The sequence below is a fragment of the Oryctolagus cuniculus genome, chromosome 11 (genome assembly GCF_964237555.1).
Source record: "Oryctolagus cuniculus chromosome 11, mOryCun1.1, whole genome shotgun sequence".
NCBI lineage: Eukaryota > Metazoa > Chordata > Mammalia > Lagomorpha > Leporidae > Oryctolagus > Oryctolagus cuniculus.
The window spans coordinates 119,215,121-119,232,135 of record NC_091442.1 but is presented as its reverse complement, the minus strand read 5'-3'; the positions used below and the strand labels follow the sequence as shown (position 1 = coordinate 119,232,135).

The 17,015-nt window shown below is 58.4% G+C and overlaps 1 protein-coding gene across 6 annotated transcripts in view; it reads left to right on the top strand.

The window, feature by feature from the left end:
* The window catches only part of EFCAB6 (EF-hand calcium binding domain 6), a 232,372-nt gene that overhangs the window by 8,316 nt on the left and 207,041 nt on the right, over positions 1-17,015 (top strand). For 5 of the 6 annotated variants that reach the window (XM_070053016.1, XM_070053015.1, XM_070053014.1 and 2 more), the window contains exon 3: positions 12,871-13,019. The exons of the other annotated variant lie outside the window; for it this stretch is intronic. In XM_070053016.1, the coding sequence (XP_069909117.1) occupies positions 12,871-13,019 (149 nt within the window). The remainder of the gene's footprint in view (positions 1-12,870; positions 13,020-17,015) is intronic. 6 annotated transcript variants of the gene reach the window in all.

The following is a 17,015-nucleotide window of genomic DNA, read 5'->3' as shown; positions in this document are numbered from 1 at the left end:
ACACGCAACATGCCACTCGCAGGCACATGCACACACATGTGTACAGACACATACACATGCACACACACACACGTGTACAGATGTGCACACATGCAGACATACACAGACACATGTACAGATGCAGACACAGATGCACACACACATGCAGACACACGTGTACAGATGCAGACACGCACAACATGTACAGATGTGCACATGCATGCAGACACACGTACAGATGTGCATGCAGTGCACACATGCACACACACAGATGCAGACACAAACATGCACACACACATGCACACGTACAAACACATGTACAAACGCGCACATACATGCAACACAAACACATGTATAGATGCACATGCAGACATGCGCAAACATGTACAGATGCACACACATGCAGACACGCATAAACATGTACAGATACAACATGCAGACACATGTACAGATGCACACACGCAGACACACATGTAGATGCAGACATGCACAACATGCACAGATGTGTGCACACATGCAGACATGTACAAACACATGTCCACATGTGCACACGCATGCACACAAGTGTACGAATTCTTACAAACACCCAGCACAGTCGAGCCAGAAGCCCGGGATGCAGTTCGGGGGAGCTGGGGTCTTGTCCCTGGTTGTGGGTTAAACCTGGCTTCTCCGCCCTGACATCGAATTTCCCCACCTCTCGGAATGTGGATCATGTCACCCAGCTCACGCGTTGTCACAAGGAGACAACACCCACTGGCCACAGAGATAGGGCTTGGTTACGGGAGCAGTCACCTGGCTGTGAGGTTGGCTGGCATGGGAGGGTCTCTGGGCAGGCTCGGGGTCTCCATCAGCCTTCGGGGCACCCAGGGCTTGGGGTCTCCGTAGGCCTTCGGGGTGTCTGGGACTTGGGGTCCCCATCAGCCTTTGGGGCGTCTGGGGCTTGGGGTCTCCGTCAGCCTTTGGGGTGTCTGGGCTTGGGGTCTCAGCCTTCGGGGCATCTGGGACTTGGGGTCCCCGTCAGCCTTTGGGGTGTCTGGGACTTGGGGTCCCCTCAGCCTTCGGGACGTCTGGGTTTGGGGTCCCCTCAGCCTTCGGGGTGTCTGGGTTTGGGGTCCCCGTCAGCCTTCGGGGCACCTGGGACTTGGGGTCCCCATCAGCCTTCGGGGCGTCTGGGTTGGGGTCCCCGTCAGCCTTCGGGGTGTCTGGGTTGGGGTCCCCTCAGCCTCCGGGGCATCTGGGTTTGGGGTCCCCTCAGCCTTCGGGGCGTCTGGGTTTGGGGTCCCCTCAGCCTCCGGGGCGTCTGGGTTGGGGTCCCCTCAGCCTTCGGGGTGTCTGGGTTTGGGGTCCCCGTCAGCCTTCGGGGCGTCTGGGACTTGGGGTCCCGTCAGCCTCTGGGGCGTCTGGGTTTGGGGTCCCCTCAGCCTCCGGGGCATCTGGGTTTGGGGTCCCCTCAGCCTTCGGGGCGTCTGGGTTTGGGGTCCCCTCAGCCTCCGGGGCGTCTGGGTTTGGGGTCCCCTCAGCCTTCGGGGCGTCTGGGTTTGGGGTCCCCGTCAGCCTTCGGGGCGTCTGGGTTGGGGTCCCCTCAGCCTTCGGGGCGTCTGGGTTTGGGGTCCCCTCAGCCTTTGGGGCGTCTGGGTTTGGGGTCCCCTCAGCCTCCGGGGTGTCTGGGTTGGGGGTCCCGTCAGCCTTTGGGGCGTCTGGGTTGGGGTCCCCGTCAGCCTTCGGGGCGTCTGGGTTTGGGGTCTCCGTCAGCCTTCGGGGCACCTGGGGCTTGGGGTCTCCGTCAGCCTTCGGGACGTCTGGGTTGGGGTCCCCGTCAGCCTTCGGGGCACCTGGGACTTGGGGTCCCCGTCAGCCTTCGGGACGTCTGGGTTGGGGTCCCCTCAGCCTCCGGGGTGTCTGGGTTGGGGTCCCTCAGCCTCCGGGGTGTCTGGGTTGGGGTCCCTCAGCCTCCGGGGCGGCTGGGTTGGGGTCCCCTCGGCCTCCGGGGTGTCTGGGTTGGGGTCCCTCAGCCTCCGGGGTGTCTGGGTTGGGGTCCTTCAGCCTCCGTGGCGGCTGGGTTGGGGTCCCTCAGCCTCCGGGGCGGCTGGGTTGGGGTCCCCTCAGCCTCCGGGGCGGCTGGGTTGGGGTCCCCCAGCCTCCGGGGGTCTGGGTTGGGGTCCCTCAGCCTTCGGGGCACCTGGGACTTGGGGTCCCCCAGCCTCCGGGGCGGCTGGGGCGGGCCTGAGAACCTGCATTCCCGAGGCCCTGGGCAAGGGCAGCACACTCAAACTGTTTAGAGCTGCACTTCGGCCTGAAAGGCCTTTTAAGGTGCAGCATTTGCAGGTGGAGCCACTCTAACTAACGGCATTAGGGACAGTCACATTCCTAAATTCCTGCTTGAAGAGTCTGCAAGTGGAACAACTCCTTCATTCCTTCCGATGAGCTGACGGGCAGTGGTGGGGGCGGGGGTCTGGGGAGAAGTCTCTGGTTTCACCCCTGCGGTAGAGTGGGTTCCCACAGTGAGTCCAGGAGCTGCCCCGGACGTCTGCGATGCTTGGGGTGCGGCTCTGGTGGAGGTGCGGGGGGGGGCTGTGGTGGAGGTGCAGGGGTGAAATGTGGAGGTGCAGGGGTGGCTGTGGTGGAGGTGCAGGGGCATGGCTGTGGTGGGGGTGCAGGGGTGGCTGTGGTGGAGGTGCAAGGGTGCGGCTGTGGTGAGGGTACAGGGGTGCAGCTGTGGTGGACGTGCAGAGGTGGCTGTGGTGGAGCTGCAGGGGTGCAGCTGTGGTGGAGGTGCAGGGGTGCAATGTCGAGGTGTGGCTGTGGTGGATGTGCAGGGGTGCGTGCAGGGGTGCGGCTGTGGTGGGGGTGCAGGGGTGGCTGTGGTGGGGGTGCAGGGGTGTGGCTGTGGTGGAGGTGCAGGGGTGCAATGTCGAGGTGCAGGGGTGCAGCTTTGGTGGGGGTGCAGGGGTGGCTGTGGTGGGGGTGCAGGGGTGGCTGTGGTAGAGCTGCAGGGGTAGCTGTGGTGGAGGTGCAGGGGTGCGGCTGTGGTGGAGGTGCAGGGGGGCTGTGGTGGGGTTGCAGGGGTGCGGCTGTGGTGGACGTGCAGGGGTGCAATGTCGAGGTGCAGGGGTGCAGCTGTGGTGGGGTGCAGGGGTGCGGCCATGGTGCGGTGGAGGTGCGCAGGGAGGCCCCCTTCCTGCAGGGCTCAGGCGTGCCGCCCACCCCTCTGAAATTCCGAGTTGGGGGTGAGTCACGGGGAGCGGGCCGGCTCGTGTTCCTCTGCTGTTCCAGCCCCCCCCCCCGGCCGTGGCCGCTAGCCTTGGCCCAGGTGTTGGGGGAGGGGTAGCTTGGAGAACGCTCACACCGGGAAGGCCTGGTCAGACACGGCAGCCTCAATGTGCAGCGGTGGCTCCGGAGCACCCCTGCTAGTGAGGACCTGCGTGGTAGGGATGAGGCCGCGGGTGGCCGCGGGTCACCCAGCCCCTGCCCCTGCCCCTGCTGCAGAGGACCTGCCCTGCCCGAGGGGCGTCGACGGGCCTGCGCTTCCTGCGGTGGTGGTGGTGGTCTTTGTTGCCGTCTCCAGTGTTTCTTGAATGGAGTCGCTGTGCACTCGCCGTGAAGTGCACGGCAGGCGGTTCACCGTGGGCGATGGTCACCCTCCAAGCCCCGCGTGCCTGGTTATCAGGAGCAGGATGATGGGTGCAGTAGAGCTGGCTGCTCCGTGCGCCACCACCCCCGGGAGAGGGGCCTCAGCTACCGCGCACCCTGCCGCACCCTGGGATGCCTCGACGCCATCCAACTTGGCAGTCGGGTAAAGAGGAATGGGGGGCGTGGGCAGTGACGGCCACGGATGCGCCGTGTGCGGGAAGAGCTGTCTTCATGGAGCAGAAGACGGGCTCGGTCCTGGGCTGTGCAGCCCGGGGCAACGCTGGCCTGCGCTGGGCATCTCCTCGCCTGTAACGGGGAGGAGCAGTAGCTGGTTAGGCGTGGGGAGGCTTCACCACTGGTCATCATCAGTCTGTTTATTTAAAGATTTGTTCTTACTTCATTTGAGAGGGAGAGGCAGAGAGATCTTGCAGCCGTTGGTTCACTCGGCAAATGGCACGAGCCTGGGACCTGGAACTCCGTCTGGGTCTCCCACGTGGGTGGCAGGGACTCGGGTGCTAGAGCCACCTTCTGCGTCCCAGGCACAGGAGCAGGGAGCTTGGAGGCAGAGCAGCAGGGCCTGAACCAGCTCTCGGATGTGGGTGCTGGTGCTGCCGGTGGCAGGTTAACTCGCCGTGCAGCCACGCTGGCCTCGGCTGACACCAGTCTCGTGCGTGTGTCCTGCTCATAACCAGTCCTCAGCACGTGCCACCTGAATCCAGTCATTTATATTCCTCCTTAAAATTCCTCACCCGGGGCTGGCGTTGTGGCATAGCAGGTAAAGCCACTACCTGTGACGTCAGCATCCCATAGGGACTCTGGTTCCAGTCCCGGCTGCTCCACTTCCGATCCGGCTCCCTGCTAACGCACCTGGGAAAGCAGTGAGGATGGCCCAAGTGCTGGGGCCCCTGCACCGGCGTGGGCGACCTGGAGGAGGCTCCTGGCTTCCCCCCTGGCCCAGCCTGGCCACTGAGGCCATCTGAACCAGTGGATGGAAGATCTCTCTCTCTCTCTCTCTCTCGCTCTCGCTCTCTCTCTCTCGCTCTCGCTCTCTCTCTCTTTCAAATAAATAAGTAAATTTCAGAAAAAAAAATTCTTTACCCGGTTGAGTTGGTTGCGTTTTAATTTCTCAGGTCTCACGCTGTCGGTCCAGTGAAGGGTTCCTCCCTGAGCCAGACGCGCTCATCCCGTCGCTTCCGGGCACACGCCCTGGCCTTGCTGGACAGGACCTGTGCCGCTGCGCGTGGCCCGGCCAGCGGGCTGCGCGTCTACTAAGTGATGGTGCGCTTGGGTGCAACACCGAAGCATGCTCCCTCCCGCCCGCCCGCCTCCCTCTCCTCCCTCTCCCCTGCCCCTCCCCTCCCCGGCCCTGCTCTCTGCCTCTCCTCCTCTCCCTCCCTCCCCTGCCCCTCCTCCTCTCCCTCCCCTCCCCCTTCCCCTGCCCTCCTCCTCCCCCATCCCTCCTCCTCCCCTCCCCCTGCGCTGCCCCCGCCCCTGCCCCTCCCCTGCTCCTCCTCCTCCCCTCCCCCTCTCCTGCCCCTCCTCCTCCCCTCCCCCTCTCCTGCCAGTACCCTGCCCCTCCCCTCCCCTGCCCCTCCCCATGCCCCTCCCCCCCCGCCCCCTTGTCCTTTCTGGCTGGGGGAGAACTCGCGCTCGTTCAGTTCCATCCCTGTAGAGTGGGTGACTCAGTGGGCCTAGTGTCTTCGCCACGTTGTGCAGCCGTCGCCTGTGTCTAATCCCAGGACGTTTTTGTACCTGCCCGGCTCCTCCCCTGCCCCGGCCCAGCTCCTGCTGCTCTGCCTCCTGTCTCTAGATTTGTGGGGGATTTGGCGTCTGGGTTTCTCTCGCACTGTGTTCCCGAGGGTCACGTGTGTGGCGGCGTGGACCAGAGCGTCATCCCTTTCTGTGGCTGAGTGGTAGTCCCTGGAGCAGGCACGCCGCGATCGTTTATCCACAGCGGGGGGTGGGGTGGGGGGGTGTTGGGTGTCCCGGCTCCTCAGCTGTCGTGAATGGTGCAGTTGGGAATGTCCACGTACATGTGTTCGTGTGGACGTCTCTTTCCGGTCCTCTGGAGTCTGTCTACCTGACAGGTCTGCGCCTGACTTGCCGGAAGCTGTCGAGCTGTGTCCCACGCAGCTGCGTCAGCTCACAGCCTCACGGGCAGGGTGAGGGTTCCGGTACCGCCTTCCTCGCGGGGGTTACTGTGTTTCCGACCTCCCGTGAGGGTAAGGCGCTCTCGTTGGGTTTTGGTTCGTATTCCGCGCGTGACCAGGGTCGAGCACCTTCCCAGCCCTCACTTTTGGAGAACTGTGCGTGCCGGCCTCTGCTCGCTTTTAAACCGGGTCGGCTTTTTGCTCCCTGTGCTGTGAGCGTCCTCGGTGTATTCCGCTCTCTGATCCTTATCAGATGTGACTGGCGGATAATTTTTCCCACCCGCGAGTTGTGTTTCCACTTTCCTGTTGGAGTCCTTTGGAGCATGAAGCACGATTAATCCGTCTGTCTCCAGTTGCTTGGTTTGGCGTCACACCCAAGGTGTCGTCGTCCAATACAGGGCTGGGAATCTTTTTTCTGCCAAGGGCCATTTGGATATTTATGACACCTTTTGTGGGCCATGCAAAATAATCAACTTAAAAATTAGCCTCAGTAGACTCACTGAATTTCCCATCCCCCCCGCAGTGGCCTTGGTGGGGCCTCACACAGCCCACGGGCTGGACGTCCCCCGCCCCAGCCTGATGCACGGATTGGCATCTGCGTTTCCCTCTGCGAACCTTATCTATTTAGTTCTCACGTTTAGGCCTTTGACCTGTTGCCAGTGAGTTCTGTGTGTGGTGTGAGGGGGGGTCCGGCTCCACTCTCCTGTGGTGGTATTCAGGTGTGTCGGCGCCGTGGGTTGGGAAGAGGGTGCTGTGGCTCCTTCCGCGTCCAGTGATCTTGGCACCCTCGTCAGAAACCGATGATCGACAGATGTAAGCATTCCCCTCCGGACTCTGTGCCCCACTGGCCTGTGTGTCTGTCCTCATGCCGGCATCACACCGTCTGGTGACTGTCGCTGTGAAGTGAGTTTTGAAACCACAGAGTGCAAGTCCTCCAGCTTCATTCTTTTTCTTTTTAATAAAAAGATTTATTTTATTTGAAAATCAGAGTTACACAGAGAGAGAAGGAGAGGCAGAGAGAGAGAGAGCGCGCGAGCGTTCATCCACTGGTTCACTCCCCAGGTGGCTGCAACAGCCAGAGCTGTGCTGATCCGAAGCCAGGAGCCAGGAGCTTCTTCCAGGTCTCCCACGTGGGTGCAGGGGCCCGAGGACTTGGGCCATCTTCTACTGCTTTCCCAGGCCACAGCAGAGAGCTGGATTGGAAGAGGAGCAGCCAGGACTCGAAGCAGCACCCGTATGGGATGCTGGCACTGCAGGTGGCGGCTTCGCCCGCTACACCACAGCACTGGCCCCCCAACTTCATTCTTGTTTTTCCAGGTTGTGTTGGCTGTTCTGCATCCCTTGTATTTCTGTATGGATTTTAGGATCAGCTTGTCAACTTCTGCAAAAAAGAAGACACATGGGATTTTGATAAACATTGAGTTGAAATGTAGATCCTTTTGGGGAGAATTGCCATCTTTACTGTAAACATGGAATTATCTCTTCCGATCCAATTTTATTTCAACAATACTTTGTAGCATACAAGTATTGCATTTTTTGTTAAATTTATCTCTTAGTATTTTTGGTGATTATTATTTTTTTTTTTTTTACGGGCAGAGTGGACAGTGAGAGAGAGAAAGGTCTTCCTTTTGCCGTTGGTTCACCCTCCAATGGCCACTGCAGCCGGCGTGCTGCAGCCAGCGCACCGCGCTGATCCGAAGGCAGGAGCCAGGTGCTTCTCCTGGTCTCCCATGGGGTGCAGGGCCCAAGCACTTGGGCCATCCTCCACTGCACTCCCGGGCCACAGCAGAGAGCTGGCCTGGAAGAGGGGCAACCGGGACAGAATCCGGCGCCCCAACCGGGACTAGAACACGGTGTGCCGGCGCCGCAAGGAGGAGGATTAGCCTAGTGAGCTGCGGCGCCGGCCTGGTGATGATTTTTAACGTGCAGTTGTGTTCAGAGTGTTCGTGCAGGTGTATAGAAATGCAGTTGATGGTTGCATATTGACTGTGCGTCTGCAGGCTTCCTGGACTGGTTTATGAGTTGTGACTCTGTGTGTGTGTGTGTGTGTGTGTGTTCATTAGGGCTTTCTGTAGACGTGATAATGTCACTTGCAGATGTAATTTGACATTTAATCGCTACTGTGGCTCTGGTTTTTTTGCTTTTCTTGCCGATTTGCCCTGAGCCTTCCGTGCAGCGCTGAGCAGAAGGGCGGGGCAGCCACGCTCGTCTGGTCCTGATCTCGGCCACGTTTCCTTTGAGTCTGGGCAGGGGCTTCGTCCGGTCAGGGAAGTCCCTGTTCGCTCCTGTGGGCGCCGTGTTTCCTTCTTTGAGCCTGGGATCGGCAAGTGTGTCTTCCTGCGCGCGCTTAGCTTACTAGGTGATGGTTGTCCTGAGTCCGCAGTGGAGGCTGGCGAGGCTCCGTGTTTGTGCTCCTGGGATAAAACCCACGTGCGCATGTTTTTTTTGTTTTTGTTTTTGTTTTGTTTTGTTTTGTTTTTCCTCTCTCTCTCTCTATTTTTCAATGTTTCTGGATTTAGTTTGCCAGTTTGGGAACTTTCTTTACATATATAAGTAATATTGATTTTTAGCTTTCTCTTCTTCTATTTTTGTCTGGTTTTAGCATTGTGATTGTGAGACCTGAGCCTGGCTCAAGGTGTAACTGTTTTAAATTAGGCCTCCATCTTGTAACTTGGGCCTGACCAGGCCCTGAACCCTAAGCCAGAAGCTCCTAAAAGTAAATAAATGAACTCCCCTTGGGATAAACTCTCCTAGCAACAGCCGATGAGCAGATAACAGAGAAATGCCTAGAGTTCCTGGTGTCGTCTCAGGGCAGATAAGGTGACTGATAGCTACCTGAGACCCTGCAGTTCAGCACGTACACCCCATCATCTCGGACCCTATGCCTCGGCCAATCAATTCAAAAGGCATCAACCCCAAAGCCATCCAACCACCTTTAGTAGGTCCGTTCCCGCCACTGGATGCACTAATCAATTCTAGGAGACGTCCTTTGAATTTCCCGTGGGATGAGATGATTTGCTAAATGGCACCATGATGTATAGAGTGTCTCTGAAAACCCTATAAAAACCCTGTTCACTGAAGGGTCGGGGCTCTCGATTCAGACCCACTGGGTCGGTGTTGACTGAGAGTCCAGGCCCGGCCGGACCTGCAATAAAACTCTCGTGTGCTTTACAGCGGTATCGGCTCCTTGGTGGTCTTTGGGGATGACTGAACTGGGCATAACAGTGATAATGTTGGCCTGTTAGAATGTAATGAGAGGGGGTGGCGCTGTGGCACAGCGGGTTAAAGCCCTGGCTTGAAGTGCTGGTGTCCCATATGGGCACTGGTTCTGGTCCCGGCTGCTCCTCTTCTGATCCAGCTCTCTGCTGTGGCCTGGGAAAGCAGTGGAAGATGGTCCAGTGCTTGGGCCCCTGCACCCACATGGGAGACCCAGAAGAAGCTCCTGGCTCCTGGCTTTGGATTTGTGCAGCTCTGGCTGTTGTGGCCATCTGGGGAGTGAACCAGTGGATGGAAGACCGCTCTCTCTCTTTCTCTACCTCTCTCTGTAACTCTTTCAAGTAAATAAAATAAATCAATTAATTAAATCTAAAAGTAGTGAGAAATGTTTCCTTTTCTGGTTTTTGGAATGGTTTGTGCAGGATTGACCTTCACTATTTTTTAAAGAGTTTGTGGAATTCACTCAAAGACCCATTTAGTCCTGGACGTCATTTGCGGGAAGTTTTTTGGTTATGGGTTCAATCTCTTAATTTATTTAATTATTTTTTAATATTTTTATATATTTATTTGAGGGTAGAATTACAGAGAGAGGGAGAGACAGAAAAGTCCTCCATCCACTGGTTCAATCCCCAGATGGCCGCAATGGCCAGAACTGGGCCAATCCAAGCCAGGAGCTTCCTCCAGGTCCCCCACATGGGTGCAGGGGCCCAAGGACCTGGGCCATCCTCCACTGCTTTCCCAGGCCACAGCAGAGAGCTGGATGGGAAGTGGAGCAGCCAGGGCAGGAACTGGTGCCTATGGGATGCCGGTGCCGTGGATGGAGGCTCAGGCTTCTACGCCATAGTGCCAGCCCCTGGGTTCAGTGTCTTAATTTGTGGTAGTTCTGTGCAGATTTTCTGCTGCTTCTTAAGTCAGTTTCAATATCTTGTGTCTTTCTAAGAATTTTTCATTTAGGTTTCCTAATTGGTTGGCATGCAATTGTTTACAGTATTCCCTTATATTGCTTTTTAGTTCCGTAAGGTGAGCAGTAATACCCTCTTTTATTCCTGGTGTTTAAAAAATTGTTTCTGATTTTAATAACTGGAGCGTGGCCACTTGAGGGAGCGAACCAGCAGATGGAAGATCTAGCTCACTATTTGTTTCTCCACTTCTCTTTCTGTAACGCTGCCTTTCACATATATAAATCTTGGGGGAGAAAGAACAGAGCGCCAGAGAGACAGACAGAGCTCTTACCTTCTGGTTCACTTCCCAAAAGGTTGCCAGGCCAGGACTGGGCCAGGCTGAAGCCAGGAGCCAGGAGCTCCATGCTGGTCTCCCAGTGGGTGGCAGCCCCATCGTCCAGTGCCCCCTCAGGCCGTTGGCAGGAGGCTGGGTCAGAAGTGGAGTACCCGGGCACTCTTGACTGAGTACTGGCTCTCATAGAGGCCGTGAACAGGGCAGGCAGCGGTGTTCCTGTTCCACAACACTGGCCTCTCTTTTCTCTTTCTTCCTTCCTTCCTTCCTTCCTTCCTTCCTTCCTTCCTTCCTTCCTTCCTTCCTTCCTTCCTTCCTTCCTTCCTTCCCTTTCTTCCTTCCTTTCTTTCTTTCTTTCTTTCTTTCTTTCTTTCTTTCTTTCTTTCTTTCTTTCTTTCTTTCTTTCTTTCTTTCTTTCCTTCCTTCCTTCCTTCCTTCCTTCCTTCCTTCCTTCCTTCCTTCCTTCCTTCCTTCCTTCCTTCCTTCCTTCCTTCCTTCCTTCCTTCCTTCCTTTCTTTCTTTCTTTCTTTCTTTCTTTCTTTCTTTCTTTTCCTGAGAAATTTAACATGCCTTGAAGCAATAATTCCCTTGATTTTTGTTTGCCTGGGAGACACCTTGTTTCTCTTGTACTCTGGAAGGTTGATCCCACCAAATGCAGGACTCCAGCTTGGCGCTGTCTGTCTGCAGCAGGTTCAGCGTTACACCGCGTCTCTGCTCGCACGGCCTGTGAAGACACGCCCCTGCAGAGTCTGCGTCCCGTGTCGCTGCCTGTCCCATGGACATTCAAAATAGTGTAACAGCACTGATGGAAACCATGGTTCTTTTTTTCTAAAGATTTATTTTATTTATTTGAAAGGCAGAGTTAGAGAGGTAGAGACAGAGAGAGAGGTCTTCCATCTGCTGATTGGCTCCCCAAATGGCGGCAAGGACCAGGGCTGGGCCAGGTCGAAGTCAGGAGCCAGGCGCTTCTTCCGGGTCTCCCACGTGGGCCCGAGCACTTGGGCCATCCTTTGATGCCTTCCCAGGCGCATTAGCCGGGAGCTGGATCGGAAGTGGAGCAGCCGGGACTCGAACTGGCACCCGCAGGGGATGCTGGCGCCGCAGGCCGGGGCTTTAACCCGCTGCACCGCAGCGCCAGCCCTGAAATCATCATTCTCAGCCCTTTCTGTGTGCCTGTTTGTTCTGTGACTTTTCTGGACTTTATGTGGTTTGTCCTGCCTGGCCACTGACACCTCGGATTGCATGGCTTGGTGCTCAGCTCACAGTGGGACGGAGTTTCCGTAGAAACCGGTCTCCCAGTTCTCGCCAGAGGGCTTTGGCCTGGGTTGGAGCATGCCTTCCACGTTGGCTTCACTTCCTGTGTGTAGAGTCTTGGGGTCATTCCAGAGAGGAGGTGGGGCCTCCTCAGCCTTCCCAGAGCCTGCCAGCGGCCTGGGAGAGCGTGCAGCCTGCGCACGTGGGCGGCCTTCGAGATTCCAGGGGCCAGGGGTGCTTTGCGAGGCCCCGTGGACACCACGTTCTCCGGTTTTTCCTGTTGAGCGTCTTGGTTAGCTTGGCGTTTGCCCCGGTGTTCACCCTGTTAAGACAACTGTGGTATTAAACATTGCTGCCGATTTTTTCCAACAGATGCCTCTTCATGACGGGCTACGGTCAGCTCACAAAGGCCAGCCTGGCTGGTGGGTGCTTCGGGACGACATCCCGTGGGGTGGGGATGGTCCTCTGGCCGTGGGGGTCTGACGGAGCTCCGGTCTGCTCTGCCAGCAGCTGCCAGGCTGCTGGTGTCCCGGGTGGCTGCTGGTGTCCCTGTGGCCCAGGGCTGCTTCCTTGCTGGGCTGTCAGAGTTGGGAGTGAGTCGGGAGGCTCAGGATCAGAGGGGTCACAGCGCCACACAGCCTGGTGCTGCTACCGAGCTGCGGCCAGTTCCACGAATGCCCCATTGCCGCCAGTCTGTGGTTAATTTTCCGAATTCCGAAAAGACTGACTGTGACGACCTGTGCTGGAATTCTCGTTGGCTGCAGGGAGGAGAGGGCTTGGGGGCCCGTCTCTGCCCTTTGGCTGCTGTTCCCGGCTGTGCCAGGTATCGACAAGGGGGTGCTTAGAGAGAGCTCCCAGGGCCTGAGCACCCCAGCCCTGCTGCCTGCCAAAGACACGCGCCGGTGTCCCGCAGTGTGGGTGGATGTCCTGGACAAGAGCCTCCCTACTGTCCCACTTTGGAAGGTTGTTGAATCTGCTCGAAGTGCGGGATCCAGAGCGACTGCTTTGTGCCAGCCGCAGGCACAGTCTCACAAGACCAGCGGCGTCCGTGGCACGGCCTGGCCGTTCTTCGCTGGAAGGGGTAGCAGGAAACTGGACACATGAGTAACATGTGCTGTCCTGTTGAGATTGATTGATTGATTGATTTGAAAGGCAGAGTGACAGGTCTCCATCCAGGGCTGGGCCAGGGTGAACTCAGGAGCCGGAAGCTCCGTCCGGGTCTCCCACACGGGCACAGGGGCCCAAGCTCCTGGGCCGTCCTCACAGTGAGCTCGATCAGAGGGGCGGGGGGACTGGACCAGGGCTGCCGTTTGGGGTCCTGGCGTCACGGTGCAGCGACTCCACCCGCTGCGTCCCAGGGCCGCCCTACCGTGTGCTTTCTGTTAACCTCCTCTGTTTTCCGTCACAGGGATTTAATGTGCAAAATGTCTGTTATCCCAGACTGGCATCCGGTGTACTTCCACAAGCAGAAGTTCAGGAGTTCAAGGCCCTATTCCTCACCGTGTCGCGCCTACTCGCGGACCGGCTTCCAGGGCGCCTTCAGGCCATTTTCTTCAAGTGAGTACTCGTGAGCGGAGGAGAGTCCTAGCCGAGACGTCGCTCACGCGGTTCCTGGGCACCGGGTCGTTCAGGGGCTTCTGGGCCGTGCGCCCCCTTGGTGATTCTGCATCGGCCCCCACTACCCGTGGTCCGTACGGGGCACAGAGACACAGCGCAGGCACTCGCCCCAGGGTCACACCGTTTGTCAGTGGCAGCACCAGGCCTTGTAGTCCCAGGACCCACGGGCTTACCCACACGTCACGTAGTATACGCAGTCTTTCATGACGGAGCTAGCAGCTGTGTTTCCTAGGTGAGTTTCACACTCGGAACAGCTGGCAGCAAGCAGAGAGCCCCCCCGGCGCCGTGGCACGTCCGTGAGCGGGTGCGTTAGCACCTCCACCTGAAGTGTGCCCCGGTTTACGTCAGGGTTCACCCTTGGCGGGGTGGATTCCGTGTGCTTGGCAGAGGTGCAGGGACCTGCGTGTCCACTGTGACGTCATACAGATTAGCTTCAGCGTCCTAAAAAGTTCACCACGTTCCCCGTCCATCCTGCTGCCCCCCTCACCCCGATCATTTCGCTGTCTCCATAGTTTGGTCTGTCTAAGGTTACTTATTTGAGAGGCAGGGTTACAGAGAGAGGGCGGGCGTGGGGACGGGCAAGGAGAGAGAATATTCCGTCTGCTGGTTCACTTCCCAAATGGCTACAGCAGTGGAGCTGGGCGGATCCAAGCCAGGTGCTTCCTCCAGGTCTCCCACGTGGGTGCAGGGCCCAAGCACCTGGCCATCTCCTGCCACTTCCCCAGGGCATTAGCAGGGAGCCGGATCAGAACTGGAGCAGCTGGGACTTGAACCGGCGCCCAGGTGGGATGCCGGCACCGCAGGCGGAGGCTCACTCTACTGTGCCACAGCGCCGGCCTCCGTAGTTGGGTCTTTTCCGGAATGTCATCCCGTTGGAATCATTCACATATAGACGTGTCTGTATGTAGCCTTTTTAGGCTTTTATTCAATAATGTGCATGTGCACACCCCCATGTCTGTGGCCTCATGTTCATTGCACTTTAGTGCCGGAGACTATTCCGTTGTCTGGCCCTCCTGGTTTAACCCCCGCGCTGAAGGAATCCCGTCGGCAGGGTTTCAGCGTCTGCGTCTGGATGTCTGCCTGCCTCTCAGCTCCCTGGGTGAAGACCAAGGAGTGGAGTTGCTGGGTCTGGGCCTGGTTTTGTGAGAGCCACCGTCCGGAGCGGCCGCCCCTCTGCGTGCCCGCCGCAGTCCTGAGCTCCCGCTCCGCACGCGCACCTGCGCACCTGCGTTTGGTGTTGTCAGCCCCTCCAGCAGGTGCGCAGGGGCCGCTCCTTGTTTGATTTGCACAGGTGACACACGCTGTGGAACATACGTCTGTATGCCTATTTGAGTCTGTATTTCTTCTTTGGTGAGGGGTCTGTTACGGTGTCGGACCCATTTTTTAACTGGGATGTCCTCCTGTTGTGTTTGAGTTCTATTACTTTTTTAATTGTGTGAGAGGAGGAGAGAGAGAGTGGCAGAGAGCGCCCCCTTCTGCCGTTTCACTCCCCGGTGCCCACAGCGGCTGGGCCTGGGCCAGGCGGCAGCCGGGAGCTGGCACCCAAGGCCAGGTCTTCCGGAAGCGGGCAGGGATCACCTGATGCCCCAGGAATCCGCGTCGGCAGGAGGCTGGAATCGGGGAGGATCCAGGCCTTGAACTCGGCACTGTGGTCTGGGACGCGGGTGCCTCAGCGGGCACTGCAACTGCTGGGCTGGGTGCACACGGCAGGCCCGAGTTCCCGCCTGCGGCAGCTGCCCTGTGAGACGTCTTTTCACGTCCTCCCCCCGTCCGTGGTCACCCTTCCGCCTCACTGGCGTGTCCTTCGCAAAGCACAAGTTCAGTTTCGCTCCCGGATGGTGACCCTGTCCCTCCGCGTGGACGCGTGCCCAGCCGTTGCCGTTCATCTCTGTCACCGCTCCTCACCTGCATCTGATACCCGGTCGTCTCCGTGTTCTCTCTGTGGTCCTCTTGGGGTGGCTGCTTTTGCTTCGGGTCAGGGCACCTGTTCTTCATTTCTCTTGGAATTTTATAATGAGCGTAGAGGAACAGCAGGGGCAGCAGTGGGTAATCTTCGCTTCTGGAGACTGAACGCGTCTCCTCCTCCTCCTCCCCCTCCCCCTCCCCCTCCTCCTCCCCCTCCCCCCGTCCCCCCCTCGCCCCCCCCCCCTCGGGGGCTTCCCTGGGGCAGGCCGGCCTGTGCGAGGGGGCAGCTGGGCCGACTGCACAGTCCTTGGGTTGACGTTAGCCCTGGCTTCCAGTGCTTGCTGTCGGTGCGTCTGAGCTTTGAGCCCTGGTGGGTGTCAGGGTCTGTGGGAGGAGACTCAGCCTTGCCGTCCCCCTGCCCTTCAAGGGGTTTTCTGGGGTTCTTTGTCCTCCAACTCTGCCCCGGCTTTCTGCACCCAGAAGACCTCTGCCTGCCTCCCGCTGGCTGCAGGTGGCTGAGGTCACTTCCCCGGGACTCAGCCTTCAGTAAGCGGCTGCCTCAGGCATGCAAAACCGCAGGCCCTGCCGGGTGGTGGTGGTGGGGGTGGTCTCAGCTCCCGTGCTCTGCCCCCAGCTGTGCACAACCCCAAGGCCCTGCCTGGGGGGTGGGTCTCAGGCAGCTCCTGCTCCCGCCCAGCCCTTGGCCCCAGGGGCTGGATTTTGGGCAGGTGCGTGGTTTCTCCTTCCCTGTCTGAATGTGTTTTACCCCACCCCAGCCACCCCACCCCCCACTGCAGGGGAAGGCGCTAGGGTGCTGTTTCCCAGTAGTGCTTTGTCCATGCTGGAGTCCGCGACCTCAGATGCTGATTTATCTTGCCCGTTCTCCTGTAGGGTGGTGACTGCTGGTTCTCTGGTGGGTGGGGTGACTGCCTGTTCTCCTGTAGGGTGGTGACTGCCTGTTCTCCTGTAGGGGAGTGACTGCCTGTTCTCCTGTAGGGTGAGTGACTGCCTGTTCTCCTGTAGGGTGAGTGACTGCCTGTTCTCCTGTAGGGTGGTGACTGCCTGTTCTCCTGTAGGGGAGTGACTGCCTGTTCTCCTGTAGGGTGAGTGACTGCCTGTTCTCCTGTAGGTGGAGTGACTGCCTGTTCTCCTGTAGGGGAGTGACTGCCTGTTCTCCTGTAGGTGGAGTGACTGCCTGTTCTCCTGTAGGGTGGTGACTGCCTGTTCTCCTGTAGGTGGAGTGACTGCCTGTTCTCCTGTAGGGGAGTGACTGCCTGTTCTCCTGTAGGGGGAGTGACTGCCTGTTCTCCTGTAGGGTGAGTGACTGCCCGTCCTCCTGTAGGGGGAGTGACTGCCTGTTCTCCTGTAGGATGGAGTGACTGCCCGTCCTCCTGTAGGTGAGTGACTGCCTGTTCTCCTGTAGGGTGAGTGACTGCCTGTTCTCCTGTAGGGGAGTGACTGCCTGTTCTCCTGTAGGTGGAGTGACTGCCTGTTCTCCTGTAGGGTGAGTGACTGCCTGTTCTCCTGTAGGGTGGTGACTGCCTGTTCTCCTGTAGGTGGAGTGACTGCCTGTTCTCCTGTAGGGGAGTGACTGCTTGTTCTCCTGTAGGGTGAGTGACTGCCTGTTCTCCTGTAGGGTGAGTGACTGCCCGTCCTCCTGTAGGGGGAGTGACTGCCTGTTCTCCTGTAGGATGGAGTGACTGCCTGTCCTCCTGTAGGTGAGTGACTGCCCGTCCTCCTGTAGGGGGAGTGACTGCCTGTTCTCCTGTAGGATGGAGTGACTGCCCGTCCTCCTGTAGGTGAGTGACTGCCTGTTCTCCTGTAGGGTGAGTGACTGCCTGTTCTCCTGTAGGGGAGTGACTGCCCGTTCTCCTGTAGGGTGAGTGACTGCCGGTTCTCTGGTGGGTGGAGTGACTGCCGGTTCTCCTGTAGGATGGAGTGACTGCCCGTTCTCCTGTAGGGTGGAGTGACAGTGTGCCGTGACTGTCAGATGCAGACCTTGTCAGATTGCTCTGCAGAAAGGTCGTATCC